We start from the raw sequence: 23,490 nt of genomic DNA on the forward strand, positions 1-23,490 counted from the left end.
TGAGATTCTCATCAAATTATGCACCTGAACACATTGCTCCCAAGTTTTGTGTCAATTTTGAGTCCTGACCAAAGAGGCTATAGTCCATTTGGCTTCCTTGAGCCAGTATCGTCCGTGTGTGATACACACACACTTAAAGGCAGTGTATCTGTAGCACAGTCACTTTGCACGCTACAGACGCAACGCCTTTGATCGCACGTTTATCACTCAAGAGATGCTACACAGTTTCGAGGAATCCAAATGGATTATAGACTTAAAGAATCCGGATCCGGCCATGTTTTCATGTTACTTATGGAGGGTAAAATGGTGCACCTCTTGATTATGATGTGCATGTATGTTTGTGATATAGACAAGTGCACTGTGCAAACCTTCTTTGCATTGCTTTTTACTTTCAATTTATTATATTTATTTATTTTTTATTTATTGCCCTTGCCAAAAAAATGTCGCAGGCACATTATTTTGCTCTCTGTGCATGAAAATCCAAAATGGTAGCTTTCTTGTTGTGTTACGCATGCATATGGTACCAAATGTAGTCTGCAAATCTAAATGTTGTCTAGAATCTTTGTTTATGACAATTGTGCAGCTGATGCAAATTTTGATAGTAACACAAATAGAATCAACTGTATTATTCAATCAGCATTTAATAGACAGACTTCAGACCATGTGAATTCATTGTATTGACACTGAATACATGTAGGCACAATTAATTCCATAGTGATCAAGTAAAACAAATTTGAATAGGATGCACGCAACATTCAATTTTGATTTTTCTACATTGTTAATTTCAGCTGAAATTTACATCAAATTTAGGCTGAAATTTACATCCAAATTTAATCTAGGATCCTTTAACAATATAAAGCGCTTGCTTTTGTCAGATCTCAAAATTAATTTTACTGACATCTGACTCGCTCTGCTTGATCCTGTCTATGGCGGTTATTTGCACAATAAAGGAAAAAGGCCAAGTTTTTCAAAAACTTGGCTTCACATATTCAAGAAACCATGTTTCTTGATTTGAATAAATATTTGTTTGTTTCAATTTGATAAACCAAATTTGTCAAAAACTTGGGCTTTTCACATTTTATACAAACATGGTTTTCTTGGTTCTGTTAACTGCTTTCTCAATTTGAAAAGCCAAGTTTTAGATTCATCCTCACAATCCTTTTTAAAGTTTTTGAAAACTTGTTTTTTCAAATTCAATAAATTTAATTTACGATTTGATAAACTTGGTTTTTCAAATTTGATAAACCAGGATTTTTCAAAACCATGGCTTTTCAAACCTGAGGGGCTGGGGCACTCAAATCAAATCAAACTTGAAGTCATCCTTGTGCAAAAAAATGCCGAAAAGGGTAGGGTTTCAGCCTGTGGCACGACCAGCGATAAGGGTAACAATTTCAAGCTAATTGCAAAAAATGGTAGCCTTTAGTAGTGATTTTCATGTTTTGTCGGAAGCTATTTTCCAACTGGTATTTTGCATACACAGCAAAACATATTAAAGCCTGTACGGGAGCTTGAGTATTAGGCCTATTTTATTGTTTCAGTGAAAGGGTGTATATTTTTTAGTTGATCAGTGAAAAGTATTCCTATTTTGCTCAAGGTCAGTAATAAGGGTTCATTTATTCACTTAATGAAGGTCGGTGTTTAGGGTTAGGAATCTGAGGAGCTGCTTGAGGATGACAATACATAAATGGTATGTAAGTGCCCCCACCCCCAGGTTTTCAAATTCTATCAGAATTTTTTCCACGGAGACACCATCATGTTTGTTGTTGATAAAAACAGGGCTCTCTCCTTTACTGTGCAAATAACATGCAAACCCCTTCATATGTGACACAATCTGGTCCATCGGGGCCGAAGGCGGCAAATTTGAAACTGAGATAAAGGTAAAAATATTGAGTGAAAAAACAATTAAATACATAAGAAAATATACATCAAACAACTTCAGAACTCCAGAACCAAGTATGCTAGGTAGGCCTTTGGTGTTTTCAGTAAATGATAGCCTATTGTAAGTATAATGTAATAATTACAGTAACTCAATTTTCAAAAATGCCTCCTTTGGCCCCCATGGACCAGATCGTGTCACATATATATCCTTGCCAGCCTGACTCATGCTTGTGTCCATTCCAGCAATAAAAAGCAAAAGATGGGACTGCTTTCACACAGGAAGACATACATGTAATCTCGGCATATCGGATGAAATTATGACCTTATAATTCTCACTTCAACCTTCCAGCCAGTAAAAATCTTAACATAATAATTGTATTATTTTTTACAAACTAGTGTAACGAAACCCTTCTACCTTATGAAGTCATTTTCGTCTGTGGATATCACACTCTATTGAATTGACTCAAATTCATGGCCATGTATTTACTCATGCACAACTATCAGCTGGCTTTGTGGAGATAATCTTCCCCTCATTAGCCATTCAACACAACCGAGATACTTGAATTACATTTTCCCTGCTTCTTTTACAAACTGTTATTTTCACGTATTAAAATTGTTCACAATTTTAAGGTTGTTGAAAATTGTGTGAGTTGTTTGTTTCGCAGAATTCATGTCAAGTATAATGCAACTTTCAGGGGTGTGATTCAAAGCTTGTGAAATATCCTGAAAGTAGTAAAAAATCCTGAAAAACAGCTTGAAATTGGGCTAAAATTACTCAAAACGGACTGAAAATCAATACACAGGCATGAGACTGCACTATCCTAACAAAACTGAAAATGTGCATCAAATTTGGCATAAAGTACCAAAAACAGGCTCAAATTAAATAAAGTTGCGTAATTTTGACTTTAAAAACAAACTGAATTCAGTTTAAAAACTGAAAATTCTCATGCGTGAGTACAATTGGGTAAATTTTGGCCACAAAAATCCTGAATCACACCCCTGATTTTAAATATAAAAAATCATTTGTGTGCTGTTATTTTAGTCTGTATAGTGTATAGAGTGTTCAATTAGCCTGGCATAAAGAAAATTATCGACACTGCACTTCCATGCCCACAAAAGTGACTTGGTATAAATAAGGACACCTATACAGCATGAGAATCAACGAAAATCTACCATTTCCCAAACAATTTCAATGAGTATCTTTGAACCACCACACCAATACTAGGTTTGTTGGACTCATTTGAAAGCATTTTTCAAAAAGACCGCAAATATTTTCATGACAATTTTTTTAATTCTACTTTTTGGAGAGAAATATAGTTTTAGCAAGCTTAGACTACCCACAACAACTGTGCTGTGAGCTAGGGTTATAAGCTTACAGCTCTTATTCATTATTTAGTTCTAAATCCAGCTTCTTATTTGTAACTGATCCCTATTCAAACAGACTCTATTTCTAATACTCTCGTTTTCAGTGGCACAGTTCCATGACCTCCCTTCATCATTAATAGCTCACAATTTGACCTTAAGTTATAGAGCATGAGTTTTTGTACACGGCACACAAAAATGCCATTCTATGCATGAAGAAGCCTATGAGGGTTAAGGAACTGTGCCTGTAATATGAGGATATGTGAGATCCTAGTGTAAAGCCTACTCTACTACTCTATAAACACAGTATGTGGTTTCTTGAAGAAGATGCTGGGTAGGTTTACCTTTTTATCAAAATGCTTTTGAAAATATATGTGGAGCATGTTTAATATGGCTGTACTGAACACTGATAAAATCTGCAAGCCCAATTATTGTTGTGGGGGCTAAAAATTGGGTACTACGTATTACCTTCATCAGGAATGCCTTCATGTTAGCCTTCTCGGAGTTAGCCCAGTATCAAGACAGGGTTTATACAGTTTACAGATAAAGCTATATAATCCCTATAGAAGTCTTGACAATAGGCTAATTTCATATCGAGGGCTTAGAGCAAGAACTAGCTATGTCCACAATTACATGTTACTCATTTCGGCAACAAATGGACGGTTAATTTTGCCCTCTATAATATAATGTAACTGACTTTTGGGGTATGTAAATGGTCATTTGCGTCTAACTAACCATGCTAACTGTTTAAGTGACCATGCATATACCCCAAAGTCACTTGCATTTATTATGGAGAGCAGAATTAACCATCCATTTGTTGCCAAAATGAGTAACATGTAATTGTGGACATAGCTAGTTCTTCCTCTAAGACCTCGATATTGAGTACTCAATGTCCACCATCTTGTAGGTACAGGTCTTTTGTAGGTGCCTTCATCATTCAATCCTTCAAACACAGACTTAAAACACTGCACCAACTCATGATGACAGAGTTGTGATGTGCTGATGCGCTATTAAAACATGCTCCATTTTTTCATATTCCCAGTCAAGTTTGTACCTTTCGTTTTGTTACACAATCCAGTCCACCGCCAATTGAAGACCAACAAATACATCCTACTATACCTGATTTGACCCCAAGTTTGGTAGTAACGAAGGTTCAAATTTTGCTGGTCATAGTATTGAATTGCATGCACTATCATAATCCTGCAAAGTGCATGTAAACACATACAAAAGCGACTTGCGGCGAAACCATATCACTACATGTACATGTTCCATCTAGCTAGTAGAGATTGGGCTCTTCCAGTTGAAATCCATACACCCCTTGGAAGACATGACCCTAATCTTCCATCCAAGGAGTTTGAATTTCAAATGGGGTTAAAATGGATGACTCCATTTACACTCCCTGTGTGGGAGATTAAGGTCAGGTCTTCCATAGGGTGTGTAGATTTCAACTGGAATAGCCCAAATGAGATACAACTCAAGATTTACCCTTTCATGTTCATTTGGAAACCCACGTAGCACCAGTGTCTCTATCTCCTGATTGAGACCCTCAACACTCCCTCGTATCCGTGGGCTGGTGGAGGGCGCTTTCAACGTTGGAACGGGAATGGCGGTTGAGGTGGAACGAGACGTAGACAGCGGAGCTGGCGGCGGCGGCTCTTCTGTCTGTGTGGCAGCGGTGGGCGTGGTATTGGTTGGCGTTGAGGTTGTCGGCGTCGTGGAGGATGACGGCGACGGGGAGGAATAATGCGCCGTGGAATGATTGCCATGGACCGGTGAGGCACGCTGGTTTGTCGTTGACGACTGATGATTGCGACTATTTTGTTTTCGCAGCTGCTGTTTTAGTTTCTGCATGATAAAAAAAAAGAATAAAAGATAAAACAATGTTAAGAACTTGTGCTGATGCTAAATTCACATTTGATCTTGAATTATAATGTCCCAGCTTCAAATCCTACATCTTGATGGTATGTAAATTCACTCACGTTATATAGAGAGAATCATATAGTAGTATTTCAAATCAGTTCATATCATCACCCACGATTTGGTAGCTCAATTGGGTGACTTTCCACAATTTTCCCCACAACTTTTGATAATTTTTTGTCATATAAAAATCAATGATTAAGAAAAAACTGGGCGCTTTTTCAACACTGGCTCCCGCGACTTCAGATTATTCATGTCCCACAGAAACCAATGGGCAAAAATTGGGTGACTTTTCGATTATTTCACCTGTGATTCAGGCCGAAATTTATTGGCAACACTGGTTATCACATTATGTTGCAATGATCATACATAAAGATCAGAATATATTTAAATTCAACTTTATACAGTAACAATAATGCGATATCCCAAAGAATGACCCAGCTGACTAAATTTGTTTGACAGTGCAAACATAACGAGCCTTAAAATTAAAATTTTCAGATTTCTCATTGTTTCACTGCATCAGGTCACATGTTATTTTATATTTTATATTTGAACATGCCTATTACTATTACATGTTTATTACTAAAATCTAACTGCTCTTGAGCAGGGGTCGATTTAGAAAAAAATTTACAAGCACAACTCAAAATGGGCTAATAAAATAACACAAAATTTTGCATGCACAGGCAACATGCACAGAGCCTAAGTTAAATGCATTATTTGTGCATGTGAAACCCCTCTAAATCGAGCCCTGCTCTTGAGAACTGGAGCAATTATTTAGACTTCAAGCTAGTACTTCCATGCTTCAAGTGAGTTATCACATGTCTGTGACTAAATTTTTTGGAGGCAACTATATTTTTGTGAGTCCTTGATACAGGCCACTGATCAGCTAAGAGAAATTCAACTTTCAACAGTACAATGTAAACTGTGCAATGAAGCAAACTGCGACCGGACAAAATTCACAGCAAATTAACTATAGGAAACCGAAACCAAACTGCTTATAAAATAAATATAAATTGGTTGCAAAATAATACTGTGTAACACATTGATCGTGGACATATATACATCCAGAATCTGGACCTTGCCATCACCAGTGTATAGGATAGCCTGTTTCTCGATTGACAGATTGGGGTTAACTTCCACACAATAAATAGCAGCACGTTTGAAAAGCGGTCAATAGCTGCCCGGAGACGCCCTACCATTTTAAAGAGTCATTCTGTATGAATATATGAAACTGCATATTAAAGTGAAGCATCGAATGGCTTGGACTAATGTTTCCCTCAAAATTTGTATTTTCGATAATTTTCCTTACTTTTCTCAAATTCTTCAGGACCAATTTCTCAACTTCTTGGGCCAACTGAGTGCCATATGAATGATGTTATATTGGTTACGGAGTACGGAAATACCCACTTGTGATATAAAATTGGATCAATTGAGCCCACATTTATTGGTTGAGCAATGAGTTTTAAAATATTGGACTAGACTTTAGTGGAGTGACTCAAGTCCAATATTTTAAAACACATAGCGAGACCAATAAATATTGGGCGTAAAGCATCCAATTTTATCATTAAGTTTTGGATCCAATATTTTCACACACTTGGTTTCATCAAAACATAATAATGCTTTAAACCAGACTCCACTCGTTGTTATTCAGGCCTGGCATTTACGGACAACACCAATTCTGTCTGCATTCCTCACAAACTATTTGCTAAAATCCAGTTTGAATATTTTGTTTCACATGCAGCAAATTAAGTCCAAATTTAAACTCTTGGAAAAAAATTGCTTGCAAGTATTGGGTTTGGATGAATCATAGATGGTAAAATGATCTCCGGTATGGACATGCCTTCACACTAGACCATGATTAAAAGCCACTTGTGTGTGCATATTCCATGCATAACACACCTTTCCTAACATCCTGATGCACCAAAAAATGAAGAAAAAAAACTTCATTTGTAAGCGAAATAGCACTTTTAACAACACTATCCAAGATTGAATGCCTTGCAGAATCATTTGTATTAATGTATCTCATATTGTTGGCAGCTATCCCTTAATTGTATTGACAAGTTAGAATCATGAAATGGAACAATTCAGTCTCCATTTCAAAAGATGATAATCTTGTTAAGAAAGTTAAATATACTTTTTTTTTAAACATGATACAGCTATCAATTTTTAAACAATTGTTTAGAGCTCTCATTGCAAAGCGGCCAGTTTTGTAAATCTTGATTTGTTGTGAAAGATTTACTTCATTTACAATATTCTCATCCTGTTTAAAGTCAAAAATATGTTTATTTAACATAATGCAGTGCACACCAGATACAACTGCATGCATTCTTGTAGCTCAATCCGTTGTTACACTACAGCCAGGTTTGCCATTCTTGATTTGCAATGACAGTTACTAGGTAGAATAGAACATTCCGTAATTCGTCCTCATTTACAAGAATCATGTTCTCGTTAAAAGTTTAAATATGCCTGCAGTGGAATAGATTCAAATTTTCTTGCACTGTTGTTACCATGCACAAGTTATGCAAAATCTTAATTTGCAGTGACAGTCAGTACTACATGTAGGTAGAAAGTCTGCACATTTGCCTTCATTTACAAGAATCTCATTGTGTTAAATTTTAAATATATATAGGCCTATGGTTGCAGCTATTAATTTTTATCACATCTACAACTTTTTTTTGCTGTCTATATAATGTACCCAGTTTTGCCAATCTTGATTTGCAGTGACAGTCACTATACTTTGATCAGGTCATAATCGTTGTTCCTTATAACATTGCGGAATAATATCAAAATATTTTATTTTGAGAATTGTCTAGTGACATCTCGCCTTAAGCATCAAAAATTATTTTGTCTACTTTCTTTAACACACAAAATATAGACCAGACAAGCCAACTAATAGCACTCTTAACATTGTCTACTTTTTGGGCTTAGTGGTAAAAGCCAAACATTTCCCGCCTATTACAAGCTGATCAAACTATAGGAAGAACTGCACATTTTGTATTTTGTCCTCATTTAGTAAAATTCTATTCTTGTAGAAGTTTAAATATGCGTGCAGGTATCAATTTTTATCACTTGCAACTTCCTTGCTATGTTGTTACAGCCAGTTCTAAGTTCTGTGGCAGTCACAGTGCTAGGTATATATGTGTAGAACTGCAATCTTGGTAAGTTCATGTTTGCAGCGATTAATTTTTATCACATTCAACTCTCTGGCAACATCGGTAAAATGTGGCAAGTTCTGCAAAATCTTGATTTGCAGTGACAGTCTGTGCCAGGTAGAAATGCATATTTTGTAATTTGCCCTCATTTACAAGACCCGTGTCCTGTTATTACCTTTATCAAGTTACAGACTCAGGTTTGGCAGTGCGGCTCAGGTTGGCGGCCGTATTAGCTTGCAAGAGGTTGTATGCGAGGGATTAGAGCCAGATGGCTCTATCTGCAATAGCTGCCTAATAGATATTTGATAATTTCTGCATTCTGTATTATACACATCTTACAAATATGACTTGTGGCAGCTATTGCAGATAGGGCCTTCTGGCTCTAATCCCATGATATCATATATAAGTGTTGGTAATATTATGTGCATACTTCTTTAAGTTATGTTTTTACATTCAGGCATGAGACTGCACCATTTTTTTTTTAATGAAAATGCGTGTGAAATTGGGCAAAAAGTACCAAAAACAGGCTGAAATTAAATTAAAGTTTTTGACTACAAAAAAACCCTGAAAATTCTCATGCCTGTACATTAGTTTAGCAAGATATTCTTCTGGTACTTGGAACAATCACCAAGTGATGAGATGGAAATGTTCTTGTGGTCAATACATGCAGTCTGATATCCAGATCATGTTCCATCATACCCCTCTCAGAGGCAATGGAATCACCCAATGACCCCAATGGACGTTTAGGGTTAAATGAAGTACATGTGCAGGTGAATGAACATGACAAATTATACTATGTAGTTATGTGCAGTACCTCAGCATTTTGTTTTAGAATTTTGATTTAAATTTTTATTTATAGTGATGGTTCTTATCAAACAATATTCTGTCGGTCCGTGCCACGTCACTTCCGGTTGATGATGCGATGAAAACATTCCGATTTTTGTTGATGATTTCTGTCATTGGTGTTATGTAAATTTCGATCGCAAATAGTCAGTGGAATCAAACAACCGTTTCCAAGTCTTCAGAGTGGAAGAAACTTACTTGATTTACCGTTTATATACTGACAAACTTAAAATTAAATTCAATGGTCGAGTGTCGTTTTTTCCGAAATTGAAGGCCACTCCAACAACATCGCTATGTAGCCTCCTTCACAGCCGGTTTCTGTTGTTCATACAAACTGTGAGCCACATGCAGTTTGGGCCTGAGACTAGAGATAGCCCGGATGTTGGACCGACAGAATACTAATTTTGATAAAAACAATCGGCATGATTCATCTCTAACACATATCATGTTAAGGGGTCAGTCACACACCTTTGCACAGTATTTTTTGTGGGGCCTGTGATGTATAACAAATTGCATTCTGAATACAAAGAATGTCCTCAGTGCTGCTATCAACTAATTCTAATTTTTTTAAATTCGCAATATAATACAAATTTTATGGCAAATTATTAAAAGTTGATATTTTTGATATTTAACAATCCTCAAATTAAAATTTAGTTCTTTTTGGGAAAAAAATGTTTATCTTCAATACGAAAGGTATAAATTTTCAAATGATCATCGGCTTTTCCACCCAGCTACATGTCCCACAAAAAATACTGTGCAAACGTTGCAATCCGATTAAGTTCTTCCCAACATGGAAATTCCACTTCACTGCTCTCCAAACTGGTCTACCATGCACTTCCATACAAACGTAATATTCAAAACGATTAGCATTACTATGACCATGATGACAGTCAAATTATTGATTCCAAAGTACTAACTTATAAATGCATCAATTGATCTACTTTGGAATTTTCAATTTATTGGCTTGTTTGCTCGATATGATAAAAACTGGTCTAGTTAAACCTGTAAAAATTTGATTACAGTATGTACCAACACCAATTGTTTTGTATATTTCTAAAAATAAAACAACTTAAAAGTCGCTATCAGGGGGACTCAGTACAAATGACCATGCAGGGATGTGAATAATCAATTACCTTTTTTCTTGCCCGAGAATTTTGAATTTCGGTATATCGATGGGTTTAATTTCTTGAAAAATTTGTATTGATGGATCCACTTTCAAATTCTCAGCAGCACACCCCTACTCAAACAAAACTTGATTACCACCCAACCTCCCCGGCAAATGTTACAGCAACAGAGAAAGATAACCAAATCACATACAAAGAAATTATTTGTAATAGATGTACAAAATAATATCATTGAACAAGGAGAGTTGTCCTAATTTTATCACCTTACCAACCTAAGCCTGAAATGAAATGAAATGAAATGAGCCTTTATTATACCTAAAAGGTCTTATGACCGCACTTCCAGTATTTTTGTCAACCTGTAATGAGTCTTCTTCAAAATTTCGTACCATCTCGAACATAAATACATTGTAACACGCTGTATAATGCTCTATCTACCTCTGCTACACCATTCACCTTCAAGCAAAACAAAACAATCAAGCAGCGGCATTATGCACAACAGTCACCTATCTCTAGTGCACTAACGATCCACTAGCAGCCACATTTCCAAAGTCAAAGTCCAATAACCCCAATTATACAACTATGGCTGTAAATTTGACCTCAAGTTGTGGAGTATGAGTTTTAGTACCCAACACATTCAAAGGTCACTTTATGAATGTAAAAACCTATTGAGAGACAGAACTGTGTCCTGACTATGTGCATGCTCAAGATCATAATGAGACAAGTGCGGGGCAATCTTTTCTGTCCATATGGACCATGATAATTTGGCCCAATTGCTTCTTTCAAACCCCCTATGACAAAATCCAATAGCTTTCATTTGAATTGAACTGGCGCCAGTTGGCAGATCGGCAAAATTTGTAACTCAATGATGTCACCATAAACATCTTTTCTACCAAAATTCTTTTGATCACCGTGAGGGAAATTATCTGGTCAGGAGAAATATCTAGGACTATGTGTGAACTTGCATTCAATTGGAATGCGGTCGAGCAAAATGATGTCTCTCTCTGTCTTGTCGGGCTAAATCAATTTTATGCTTTTCAAGCTGATATAAAGCTATGTTTAGAAAAATAAAATAATAAATGAATGAATCCAGGCCCATAGCCAGGATTTTTTGTGGGGGTTTTGTGTTCTGATTTTGAAAAAGTGGACTTTTCCCCAAAAATGTAGACCTTTTTGACCAAAAAAGCTTTAAAAATCAAATTTTTTGGCACGCTACGCTCGCAAATTCTTGACATTTCATCCTTATGATATCAACAGGATATGTTTTTCATGACTTTGGGGTGTTCTCAATACATTTAGCCCATGACTTTTCTAGGCCTGGGTGCAGATTAATGAAATGGATCTATGGACAATAACTGCTGGATCTGATATTCATCATCATTATTAATCCTGCCCCCAGTACCCCTGTCAACTCATAGCAATATTCCAGCAACTTGAGATACTCATTTTGCCCCCATGTTTGACAAACAATCAATGCTGCTATTTTTACTTCCAGGCTCTGATCTTACCAAAATACATGCTCTGAATAAATTCATCCAACTCTGCTCATTGCAATACTACACTCTAATACTTGCTCACTACTAGTACAGATTTGATATCGCTCAGCGGTGAGCTAATCAAAATGACTTGTTGAAATGTCATGTATCAAAGTTATCCGTCATTTCCAATGTTCTTTGCACATTCATGTTCACTTATGACACTACGAAACATAGGCAGCCTGCTAGGAGAGCCGTACAACGACGTTTAAAGGGGCATTCCATCTTCTTTTACATGACTCAGTTGCTATCACTCAATTAAAAACTAGATCTGTCACTATGAATGTTCTCTTTCAATACACGGTACACTTGAATTCCCATTCGTGATACAAATACACAAAGTATAGACAGTCTGCCATGTGAGCAGCTGAGCTTTCGTTAAAGCTGCACTTCTGTATTCTGTTCTGTCATCAAAGCTGTTGCAACTATTTCCTTGTTCAATAATTGAAAGAATGATTTTGTAGGAGTATTTAAATCCCATTTTAAGTGCATGGCTAAAAATGTAGAACACGGGCCCTACATTATAGCTCATTACCTTAGTTATTATTAGCTACAATTAAAACCCACAGCTTATATAAATTCAGATGCAAAAGTGAGGTGAATGTATCGAAAATCTAGGATAAAAATAAAGAAGGAGGCGGCCTATATGCTTCAACCCCAGCAGGACTAAAGATAATGCAAGTGAGGTGAATGTGAGGTGAGGTGAATGTATCGAAAATCTAGGATAAAAATAAAGAAGGAGGCGGCCTATATGCTTCAACCCCAGCAGGACTAAAGATAATGCAAGTGAGGTGAATGTGAGGTGAGGTGAGGTGAATGTATCGAAAATCTAGGATAAAAATAAAGAAGGAGGCGGCCTATATGCTTCAACCCCAGCAGGACTAAAGATATTGCAAGTGAGGTGAATGTGAGGTGAGGTGAATGTATCGAAAATCTAGGATAAAAATAATGAAGGAGGCGGCCTATATATGCTTCAACCCTCGCCGGACTTACGATAATGCAAGAAAATGCTTAAAAAATCTAAGATAATAAAGACTTCACAAAACGTAATGCAGCTATTACAAATATGCCTACCTTCAGAACTATCGTATTCACAATATTTTAACGAAAGAAAGGTGGTTTACATGCGTATTTTAATACAACAGATGCCCAATTTCGTTCAATATTAACAATGTGCAGCAGTATTTTTACTTAAAGAAAAAAAAACCTGAATTGATAAGTTATACTTACAGCGATCAATGGTTAATATTAAACGCAAGCATTGTGGCATGTAAAACTTGCCATTATCTTCACGCTGAATTAAAATCAATCAGGTTTTTTTAAAATATTGAACGAAATTGGGCAACTGGGGTATCAAAACGTGCTTACATAAACCACCATTCTTTATGTTGAAATATTGTGAATAACTCAATAAGACTAATAGTTCTGAAGAAATATTGTGAATAACTCAATAAGACTAATAGTTCTGAAGAAATATTGTGAATAACTCAATAAGACTAATAGTTCTGAAGAAATATTGTGAATAACTCAATAAGACTAATAGTTCTGAAGAAATATTGTGAATAACTCAATAAGACTAATAGTTCTGAAGAAATATTGTGAATAACTCAATAAGACTAATAGTTCTGAAGAAATATTGTGAATAACTCAATAAGACTAATAGTTCTGAAGAAATATTGTGAATAACTCAATAAGACTAATAGTTCTGAAGAAATATTGTGAATAACTCAATAAGACTAATAGTTCTGAAGAAATATTGTGAATAACTCAATAAGACTAATAGTTCTGAAGAAATATTGTGAATAACTCAATAAGACTAATAGTTCTGAAGAAATATTGTGAATAACTCAATAAGACTAATAGTTCTGAAGAAATATTGTGAATAACTCAATAAGACTAATAGTTCTGAAGCTATAGACATATCTGTAACGGTTGTGTTACTTTTTGTGCAGTCTTTAGATAGCTTCATGAAGAGTAAAGGTCCGTTCATACTACCACCGCATTTGCGATGCGTTGCTTTGCGATGCGGTCCAGTGCCGCACTGCATCGTACTGCAAACTATTGCATTGCGATATCGCAATAAAGTTAAATACATTTTAACCTGGAAATGCGACGAGTTGCATTGAGTTGCGGCAAAAAGTAATCGATATATCGGCATCGCAAAGCAACGCATCGCAAATGCGGTGGTAGTATGAACGGACCTTTAGTATAACTTTTGTGGAATATGGTATAGGAAGAGAAATGTCCTTCTGACCTGGAAAGAGGGGCACCCTACTTTTTTATCTGCTGCCCCAAAAGACTACATATATTTTTATCCACCACCCCAAAGAAATCCCATATTGTCCTATTTGCCCCTCAAAGGCCCTTAAAAAATCCTCAACAAGACTCCTTTTTGCACTAAAAGACCTTATTTTGTCCTTAATTCTCCCTGAAAGACCTCAAATTTTGAGCATTTGTCCCTGAAAAACCCATATTTTTACACAATTTTCCCCCAAAAGACCCCCATGTTGAAAGTTGCAGCCGCATATATGCATGTCACTTTACTATTGGATTGCTGTCCCCAAGCCATTTGAAATAGGTCATTTCATTTAACAGAAATAATTTCTGCTGTAAACTCCAAAAATTAATCTTTCATGTAAACATTTATTTTTGTGTCAGTTCTTTTGGCATAGAGCACACCTTTGCCGAATGGCAGTGTACAAAGTCTGATCAATTTACCCTGAAATAAAGCTGCAGAGCTTAAACATATGCAGTAAGTCTTCTTTGAAGTAATATAACCTCTTTTGGAAATTGATGACATAAAATACCTACAAAAGAAAAGGTGTTTTCCACCATGACACATGATAGAGATTGTTCAATAAAACTTGGAATTTGACCTAGCTATTTTGATAGAGATATATTTGGACAAGTTCGTGCAGACTGCATGGTTTATTACATTTGCATGTCTGTCTTTCATGAGCAGCTGTAGCTAGCAGCACTCCAGGATGTTCAACAACACATAGCCAGCCAGTGCATGAACCTGTAGATTGAAAAACCTGATGCAAAATTGAATGTCTGTGGGGTGCGTCTGTGCGATGTCAGAGGACTTAAATTTGGAAGCACACCTTTCCCGAAGACCTACCTAACTATTGTCTGTAATAAACGCCCCTTGAATAAACACTTCCTGCAATTTTTCAATGACAAATTTTCAAAATGCAATAATGTCCATGCCATATCATGCGAGTAAGCTTAAAATAAGCACCGGAGGAAAAGCGATCATGCGGTTTTTGCGGCCGCAATTATGTTTTTGGGTGAAATTACGTTTTTCAAAAATATTATTTTTATTTATTTATTTTTTTTTTAAATTTTGTTAGAAGTTATAGACCCTAAATTACTTGTTATTGAAGGTTGGAACCTTCCGAAATACTGCTACTTAAAAAAAAAAAAAAAAAAAAAAATTTAAAAATTCTGAGATTTTTGTTCAAAGCTGGATAAAGTTGTACATTTTAATGTAATTTAGGGTCTACAACTTCTAAAAAAAATTAAAAATTAAAAAAAAAAAAAAAAAAAAAAAATTGCGTTTTTTTAGGAAATCACGTTTTTGGAATATCGTAGTGCGTTTTTGGCTTCCAAAATCGCGTTTTATCCGGTGCTTAGCTTAAAACTTGCATCAGTGGACAGTGGTGGTCATCAAAACCTATAAGGCCCGTCACAATTAATTCTTAGTTTCCTGTTTCATGGTTGAAAACCAGTGATGAGGCGACTTTTAATTATTAATTATTAATTATCTTTTATTTTCTTTATTTTAAAATAAGTGGTCGCAACCTACATTAAGCCATTTTGACAAGGAGCATGCATTTAATTATTTTACTACTATGTTTGATTTTATACTTAAGTAATGGTACAATTAGGTTCTATGTTTATTCATCATATAGATGATATGATCAAAGTCAGAAAGTAGCAAATGGTAGTCATTAAAAGTTATTTTTAAAGAGAAAATCCAAAATATAAATAAAATAATTAAATATTTTGCAATTTTCTACTTTGGACGCGGGCGGGAAACAGGAAACTAAGAATCAATTGTAATTGGCCTAAAGTACATCACAAGTGCATTCACAAATGTAATTTCATTGAACTTACTGTGATATTGTGAAAATATCCTTCTACATGGATGCTGCTATATTGAAATGAAACGAATCGGATCACTCTAAATTTTTAAGCTTTTGTCACTGAAAATTTTCGTCTAATAACAGCGCCCCTTTGAAGAAATTGCATGCCCCTGGGGCATTTATTACAGACACTATATGTGCTGGCCAAGAACCTTACATAAAAGTCCTCAGAAGTAACCCAGAGTGTAACTTTGGGTATGGGGTGTACATGTGCGTGTTATTGTGCACACACCTACATGTAAACACCAGTAACCAAGGAAAAAGAAATAAAGAAAGAAAACTTTCAAATCTTCTTCAACTGTATCTCAAAATCAATATGGTGACAAAATTATTACTCTCTGACTTGATCATATCACATTATATGGTTTGGAGCATTATAAGAAGTTGATGGTATCACAGATGCTAACAGCAATGCAATAAAATTGCAGACGCTCCTTAAAGGTGTATCGTCGATTTTGCGCGGATGGTCAACATAATTTTTTGGAGTGTTCACATTTTGATTTCATGTGATATGCCTACATTACAATCATAATAGTTGCAACATGTGTTTATTTTGACAAAACAAGAGTTATTGGATCTGATAATTTTCATCACTCCTCAAAACAAGTAGATATGTCTGTCTGTGAAAATGTGCAAGCTCATTCTGATACTATAGATAAATAATCAACATTACAGAGCTACACTTTTAAATGTATCATTACAATTGGAGGGCAAAGTGTAATTTCCAGGATCTGTGGTGCAACACTGCCTCACCTTTGCAGGATAACTTCAGTGGCAGCACCTGGGTGGGGGGGCATGAGGGGGAAAATACCCCCAGTCAGAACTCTTTCCCCCGTTTCCCCCAGTAAAAACCCAAAATTACGAACATTTTCATATTTTGCTGCAATTTTGCATAAAATTTGGTGATTTTGCACCCCCCTGAAATTCACTTTGCCCCCTCAATGCCCCCCCCCCCCCACGAAAAAAATCCTGGCGCCGCCACTAGATAAATTCCCGGTAAAACTCGCCGCTATTAGCTGCAGAATAGCGGAGAAGGTCAGTTTCTATTGGGCAAAATTAATCTCTTAGCCGGTATATTCCGGATAATGGATCACAATAGAAACACGCTATATTTGGCATTTTGAAAAAATTGCATTTATAAGAAACATAGCCTCATGTAGGACTTTGTATATGCAGGCTCCAAGCAATCCCTTGCAAAATATAGAAATAAATAACATAGGAACATTTTGAATGAAAATATAGGACAACAGACAGTGGGTATTAAACCGTATTAGGGTAGAGACAAGTAACTGTTGTGAAGGGGGAAAAGTCCTAATACTTTAATTTTTGTTTTGCATGATTTGTGCATCATTTTGGACTCAATGATGTCTATAAATAATATACTGGGCAAAAAATAGAGTCCAGTAAAATCTACCCATTGACCTAACTGAAAATTTAAGACAACTGTGCGCAAAGCATGCAGACATTTTCAATTTCACATAAAATTCCCTTGTACAACACTTCCTAAATTTGGAATTATAGGACATTTTGTAAAGGAAAATATAGGACCGCTTGAAGCCCTGTATAATAATAAGGCTATGTTTCACTGGTCTACGGCTTTACTGAGGTTGGAAATTGACCTACACCTTTGTTGTCACTGTAAAGTTCATTACGTTCTGAAAATCTCATTTTTGCCAAACAGATGGAGATGCGGCAGTGTTGCGCTGAGGCCTCAAATTGTGATCCCAGCAAGGAGACATTGTAAAGTACCAAAAGACAATAAAACATGAATATATAATGAATCCAGTGACATACCAAAATGATTTACCATCAAATTTAATCAAATTTAACTTTTGATATTCATTTGCAGGGTCGCCTTAAAACATTTTTTTTAAAACTACAAATCTTTGCATGACCCTTTAAAAAGCTTGCCATATTGACACAGGTCTACTTGTAAAATTGTTTCTTTAAATAATGTATTCTCTCTAAGATACTGTAGCAACAAGTACATATTTACCCACTCACCCATCCATCCAGGTTAACGTATTGACTCATACATACATGACATAATATTTTCTGAGTCATATTTGATGCCATATCTCTCGAACACATTACACAGTCACATAAGGGTGTAATGATACTGCTGAAGTGGCTGTTTTCATAGCGGAATGTACACCCGGAAAAGTTTTTGCAAGCTCAAAAATCAATATAATAAGTGCAATGTCTCGAGAAAGGGAAGAAAATATAAGGAAAATTTGCTTTGTTGTGTCAGTTTGTATTTAATTTTAGCGAGCTTCCTAAGGAAAACAAATCACAGGTATCAAGCATGGCTTTTAAAAGTACTGTAGAAGTTGGTCTTTGCCAAAGACCCTTGTGATACTCCCACACACTATGGCCCTGAACATGTTGGCAGTTTATCAACTTCACAGGCTGTGTCACAGACTAGTAAAAAAGTGAATACATTCATGCCACACAATGTTCCATACATCTGTATTTAAAAGCTTCAAGTACGAAATTGAAAACTTACGAAAAGATTTATTTAGTAAGTTATTAGATCTATATAAAAAATTTCAACTTTGCAAAACTAAAAACAAGCAAAAATGTAGGACATTGCTATTTATAACATGAAAATCACACTAAAATTACCACTATATTACCGCAGTCAAAACTCAAGCTGAGAAATAAAGCTATTATTTTAACGTTTTAAGTGCTATGAGTATTATATCAAATGAATTCAATTAATATGTTGCAGGCTTTACGAATTAATCAAATTCATGATATGCATTACATGAAAAGTTACGGGTCTGGAAAATGTAGTATATCTTACACCATCATAAATATTAAATGGAACAATAAAGTCAATAATGCTGCATTTATCATATATAAAATTTCATGTAAACAAATCCAATTGATTATTTGGTAAAATGATGTTAAACATACCTAACAATGACGTTTCGTGCTACATCGTAGCACTTTCTCAAATCGACTGACCAATTCTCCCAGTCCTCCTCGTCTGCTTCCTGTCGGAGCGTGACGTTGTTGGCGCTGTTTTAGGTGGTTTTAGGAGTTGGTCATAGATGTGTGGCAGGAAGTGATTTCCTTCATCCCGGTTGAGTGTGTTGGGCCCCCTTTTCTGTATCCAAATCGCTTCTTTTATGTGTCTTCTATTTCTGTTTTGCTCTCTGTCCTTTATGCTCGCGTCATCCCAATTGATCACATGGTTGTCCTCCGCTACATGGTCAGTAATAGCGGATTTGTTGACCTCACCGGTGACCGAGGCCTTCCTCTGAGCTCTGGTATAAGCCTTAGTTGAGGCTTTTTCCGCTTCGGTTTTGTGTTCTTTAAGCCGCGTACCTAGAACTCTAGAGGTTTCACCTATATAGGTTTTTTCACAGACACATAAAAGACACATAGAAGACGCATAAAAGAAGCGTATTGGATACGGAAAAGGGGGCCCAACACACTCAACCGGGATAAAGGAAATCACTTCCTGCCACACATCTATGACCAACTCCTAAAACCACCTAAAACAGCACCACCAACGTCACGCTCCGACAGGAAGCAGACGAGGAGGACTGGGAGAATTGGTCAGTCGATTTGAGAAAGTGCTACGATGTAGCACGAAACGTCATTGTTAGGTATGTTTAACATCATTTTACCAAATAATCAATTGGATTTGTTTACATGAAATTTTATATATGATATTTGTCCTCAGAGGGTCTTAGGCTACATGCACAGAGAGAAAAATAACTCATCACACAGCCAATTTATGATACCACCCGATTAACATTTATTTTTGCGGAATTAGCTGAAACGGTCAGAGCACCACACTGATGCACGAACAAGTAGGACTATCCACAGAGATTACCCATTGATAGGGAACAAAAAGGTGGGAACGGATTCTGGACATATTATTTGATGATTTTGATGGTGGATCCCACTTGGGGCAACACACCTCCAAATATTTTCCGGACACGACCATTGAAACTACCAAAAAGACACGGTCCAGACCCTGATCCCCTGAAAAACATGCCATACCCGGCTGAGCACACGGCTGCAAGATATCTTGCCAGCCCACCCCACATCCGGAACGGGGACTGCGCACAGACCTGGCCAGCTACCCCCAAACACCACAGGTCTGGGGCACGACCCACCAAACCCTCCCCCAGCTACAAACTGGGTGGGTTGGGCGGGATTTTCAAACGAACCTGACCGCTCCAGCTGAAAAAAGTGAATGAGATGGAAAGGGAAAAAAAACCGCAAGTACCAGGCGCTCACTAACAAGAGATCTGATTGGACCGAGCCTGGCAAGGTCGTAAGGCAGCCAATCACGAAGGGAATAGCCCGCCGCAGTTACTACCTCACAAGGGTGGCGTTACTGATATGGCTTGAGCTGGGGCAATTAATACAACCTGCCTTACTCCCCGAACATCGAGAAAAAACCCAGCCAAAAAAAAACCAACAGGAAGAAAAAAAAAAAAAAAAAACGCTTTTGAATAGACAAGCTATTAAAACCCGCACTTGTCCTCAGAGGGTCTTAGGCTACATGCACAGAGAGAAAAATAACTCATCACACAGCCAATTTATGATACCACCCGATTAACATTTATTTTTGCGGAATTAGCTGAAACGGTCAGAGCACCACACTGATGCACGAACAAGTAGGACTATCCACAGAGATTACCCATTGATAGGGAACAAAAAGGTGGGAACGGATTCTGGACATATTATTTGATGATTTTGATGGTGGATCCCACTTGGGGCAACACACCTCCAAATATTTTCCAGACACGACCATTGAAACTACCAAAAAAGACACGGTCCAGACCCTGATCCCCCTGAAAAACATGCCACCCAAGGGTTCCATACTGAACCCTTGCCAACTTCCGCCCTTTTTTTTTTTTTGTAAAACTCATGTGGGCGGGTTGGGTGGGCATTTGAATTGCCTATTGAGTGAACACAGTCACCCAAACAACATCCATTTGGAATGATTTTTGTGACCAAGCTGTCTGGCTTTTAAATTGCCGTCAACACAATAAACATGCTTGACCATGCCAATAACGCAAGCATGTTTTAGCTGACCTTTGTGAAAAGTTACTTCCAAAACACATTTTCTTTTTCCAACCTCGCTTTGATTTCCACTGAATAATAACATAATAAGCGAACCATTTTTTCGCACTCAGCTATTAATGTTGAAGTGAACTATGTCACCGCAACAACAGAAACCCATTTTTGGTTGGTCTTTTTTAAAAAGCTACCTGCTTTTAATTACCATCTTCACCGGCAATAGCGAACTCTGAGCGGAAACCATTTTTGGAATCCTGTTCCCAAAACCCTTTTATTTTTCCCAGCGAAATGCAAAACCACTTTTGGTTGATTCCTGTCATTTGCTCTTAGTTACCCTACGCACAAGAGCGTATGTGCCTATTTTTAATTGATTTCAATGAAAATGCCTTACCGAACACTCTTTCATTTTCACTTGGCTTTTCATTGCCATCCAACCAGAACGTAAGTGGACTAAGAACAGGACAAAACAACATCAATCCATTCTGCAAGTTGATGTTAACATGAAAAATGCACCGCCACAACGAGACTAACGTTTTGAGCGATATCCCCTGAAATTGCTGATTGGTTTAGAATTTGCTTTAGTTTTCCTTAAGTGAGCCAATGCCCCACAACAAAGCTGACATGTTTGCCTGGCCTTCTGCTACAACGCTTTTGCACATCTTTTGAATTGAATTTGAGCGAGGCATGCCAACAAGCCGTTTAACCAACTACTTATAACCAATTACTGATATACCTTATCCAATTGAACGGTAACTATATCAGAAGCACAGCCCGGCCTTTCCAACCGTGAAACCATTTTACATTTACATGAAACCCGAAACCGGGCCTTTTGCAGGCCGACAATGGGATGAGAAAATGCAAACTGAGGCTCGAAAAGTGCTGCCCTTATAATTACCGTGCAACTCATGTAAAATGTTTATTTATGAAATGAAACGGCCACTAGACTACCAGTCTAGACTAAGAGTTTGTATAGAGCTGGCAAAACTTTCACCTGGTCGCGACACTGGCGAAAACCTTATTGAGGATGGACACCGCCTTTCACCCGGAGCGGACATGATGCGTGATGCCCTTGTGAAATGACCCTGTTGTCACCACTTTTGATCGTCAAAAGGACTTTGCAGAACCAGAATAGCGTGACAATAAACCGGTCATGCGACCCTACGCATGTATGGGGTAATCTGCGAAGTTCCTTTGACGGTCAACCGCCTGACATAGTTTCTTAGGGTGTGAAAATGTCATTTTCCCAATGTGTCTTATAGCATAGGAGGAGCAGACCTTCCATTCACTTTTTGTCAACTCTTTCCTAAATGTATTGACTCTTGTGCCGCCAAGCCCCATCCATGAGAACCTGTCCAGCGCCAGGGAGTGGAGGGTTGCGCTCTCCTGCCTAATATACTCGGCTATCACCCACCGTCCACGTCTGGTGACCTGTTGTAATAAAAGGTGGGACACAGAACAGAAAAAAGAAATATCAGCAGCAAATGCAACTTAACTTACGCTATGGTATGTATTTATTTCTTATTTTCCTTCTTAACTCTGATAAACAGTATGATATTGCTATTCCAAGAAAATTTGATTTGTTGTCAGGTAAATCCCAGGTTTATTTTAAATACACTAACTAGAAATGTAAGAATAATTAGCGGGGTCTGCTGTTTGCTGCGGGTATATTTTACTACGTTTTATAAGCAACGAATTGGATCGTCAAAATAAACATTTAATGTATACCACTGTTGGGAATTCCAATTCTATAAGGGAACACGTATATTAGAAAATTAAATCACAAGTCTAAACAATACATGCTATGCCACATTCTTTATCTGCATCAATAATAGAATATTAATTTCAATCGAATTGAATACATCGCTCCATTTTGAGTTTGTCGCTCACCGCTGAAGCGATCTAGCGATCGACTGCTAGCCAATCAGACCGAACTCCCTTTCTTGCGTTCGTGAAATACCATTGCCCGCTTCGCAAAGTGCAGCGCCAGAGTATTAAGTTTATGTTAATAGTATAGGGTGTCGACCCTGTGTCATGTTTTTAATTAACTAAATTAAGTCTGCATGTTAACTTATTACTTGTTATCATCATCTTGATTGAACGAAACCGAGTTAGGTTTGTTCCTGTCATAACTTATGCCTTGATTGAACTAAACACATTTTGGCTTGTTCCGTACTGTCTTACTTACGGTAATTAAAATGATTCTTACTATTGACCTTATTACTTTCTGTTATCGTGTCTTGATTGAACTAAACCAGGTTTTGTTTTGTTCCTGTCTTTAATTGCGTCTATATTACCTCAACTAATTTTGTTTGTTCCTGTTTTTAATTGCCTAGTTAATTTGAACCTTTTCATTTTGCACTTATTACTTTCTATTATGTTTTGATTGAACTAAACCAGTTATGGTTTGTTCATGCTTTTAAATTTCTGTCTTGATTGAAACTATTTGATTAAATAATTTAATTCTGCATGTTAACTTATTACTTTTTAT

The 23,490-nt window shown here is 36.9% G+C and overlaps 1 protein-coding gene across 1 annotated transcript in view; it reads right to left on the reverse strand.

The window, feature by feature from the left end:
* The window catches only part of LOC140150751 (protein FAM117B-like), a 92,172-nt gene that overhangs the window by 12,497 nt on the left and 56,185 nt on the right, over positions 1–23,490 (reverse strand). The window contains 1 exon segment of the mRNA XM_072172851.1: positions 4,726–5,085. Coding sequence (XP_072028952.1) covers positions 4,726–5,085 — 360 coding nt within the window.

Source organism: Amphiura filiformis, chromosome 4, assembly GCF_039555335.1.
Source record: "Amphiura filiformis chromosome 4, Afil_fr2py, whole genome shotgun sequence".
NCBI classification, from domain to species: Eukaryota; Metazoa; Echinodermata; class Ophiuroidea; order Amphilepidida; family Amphiuridae; genus Amphiura; species Amphiura filiformis.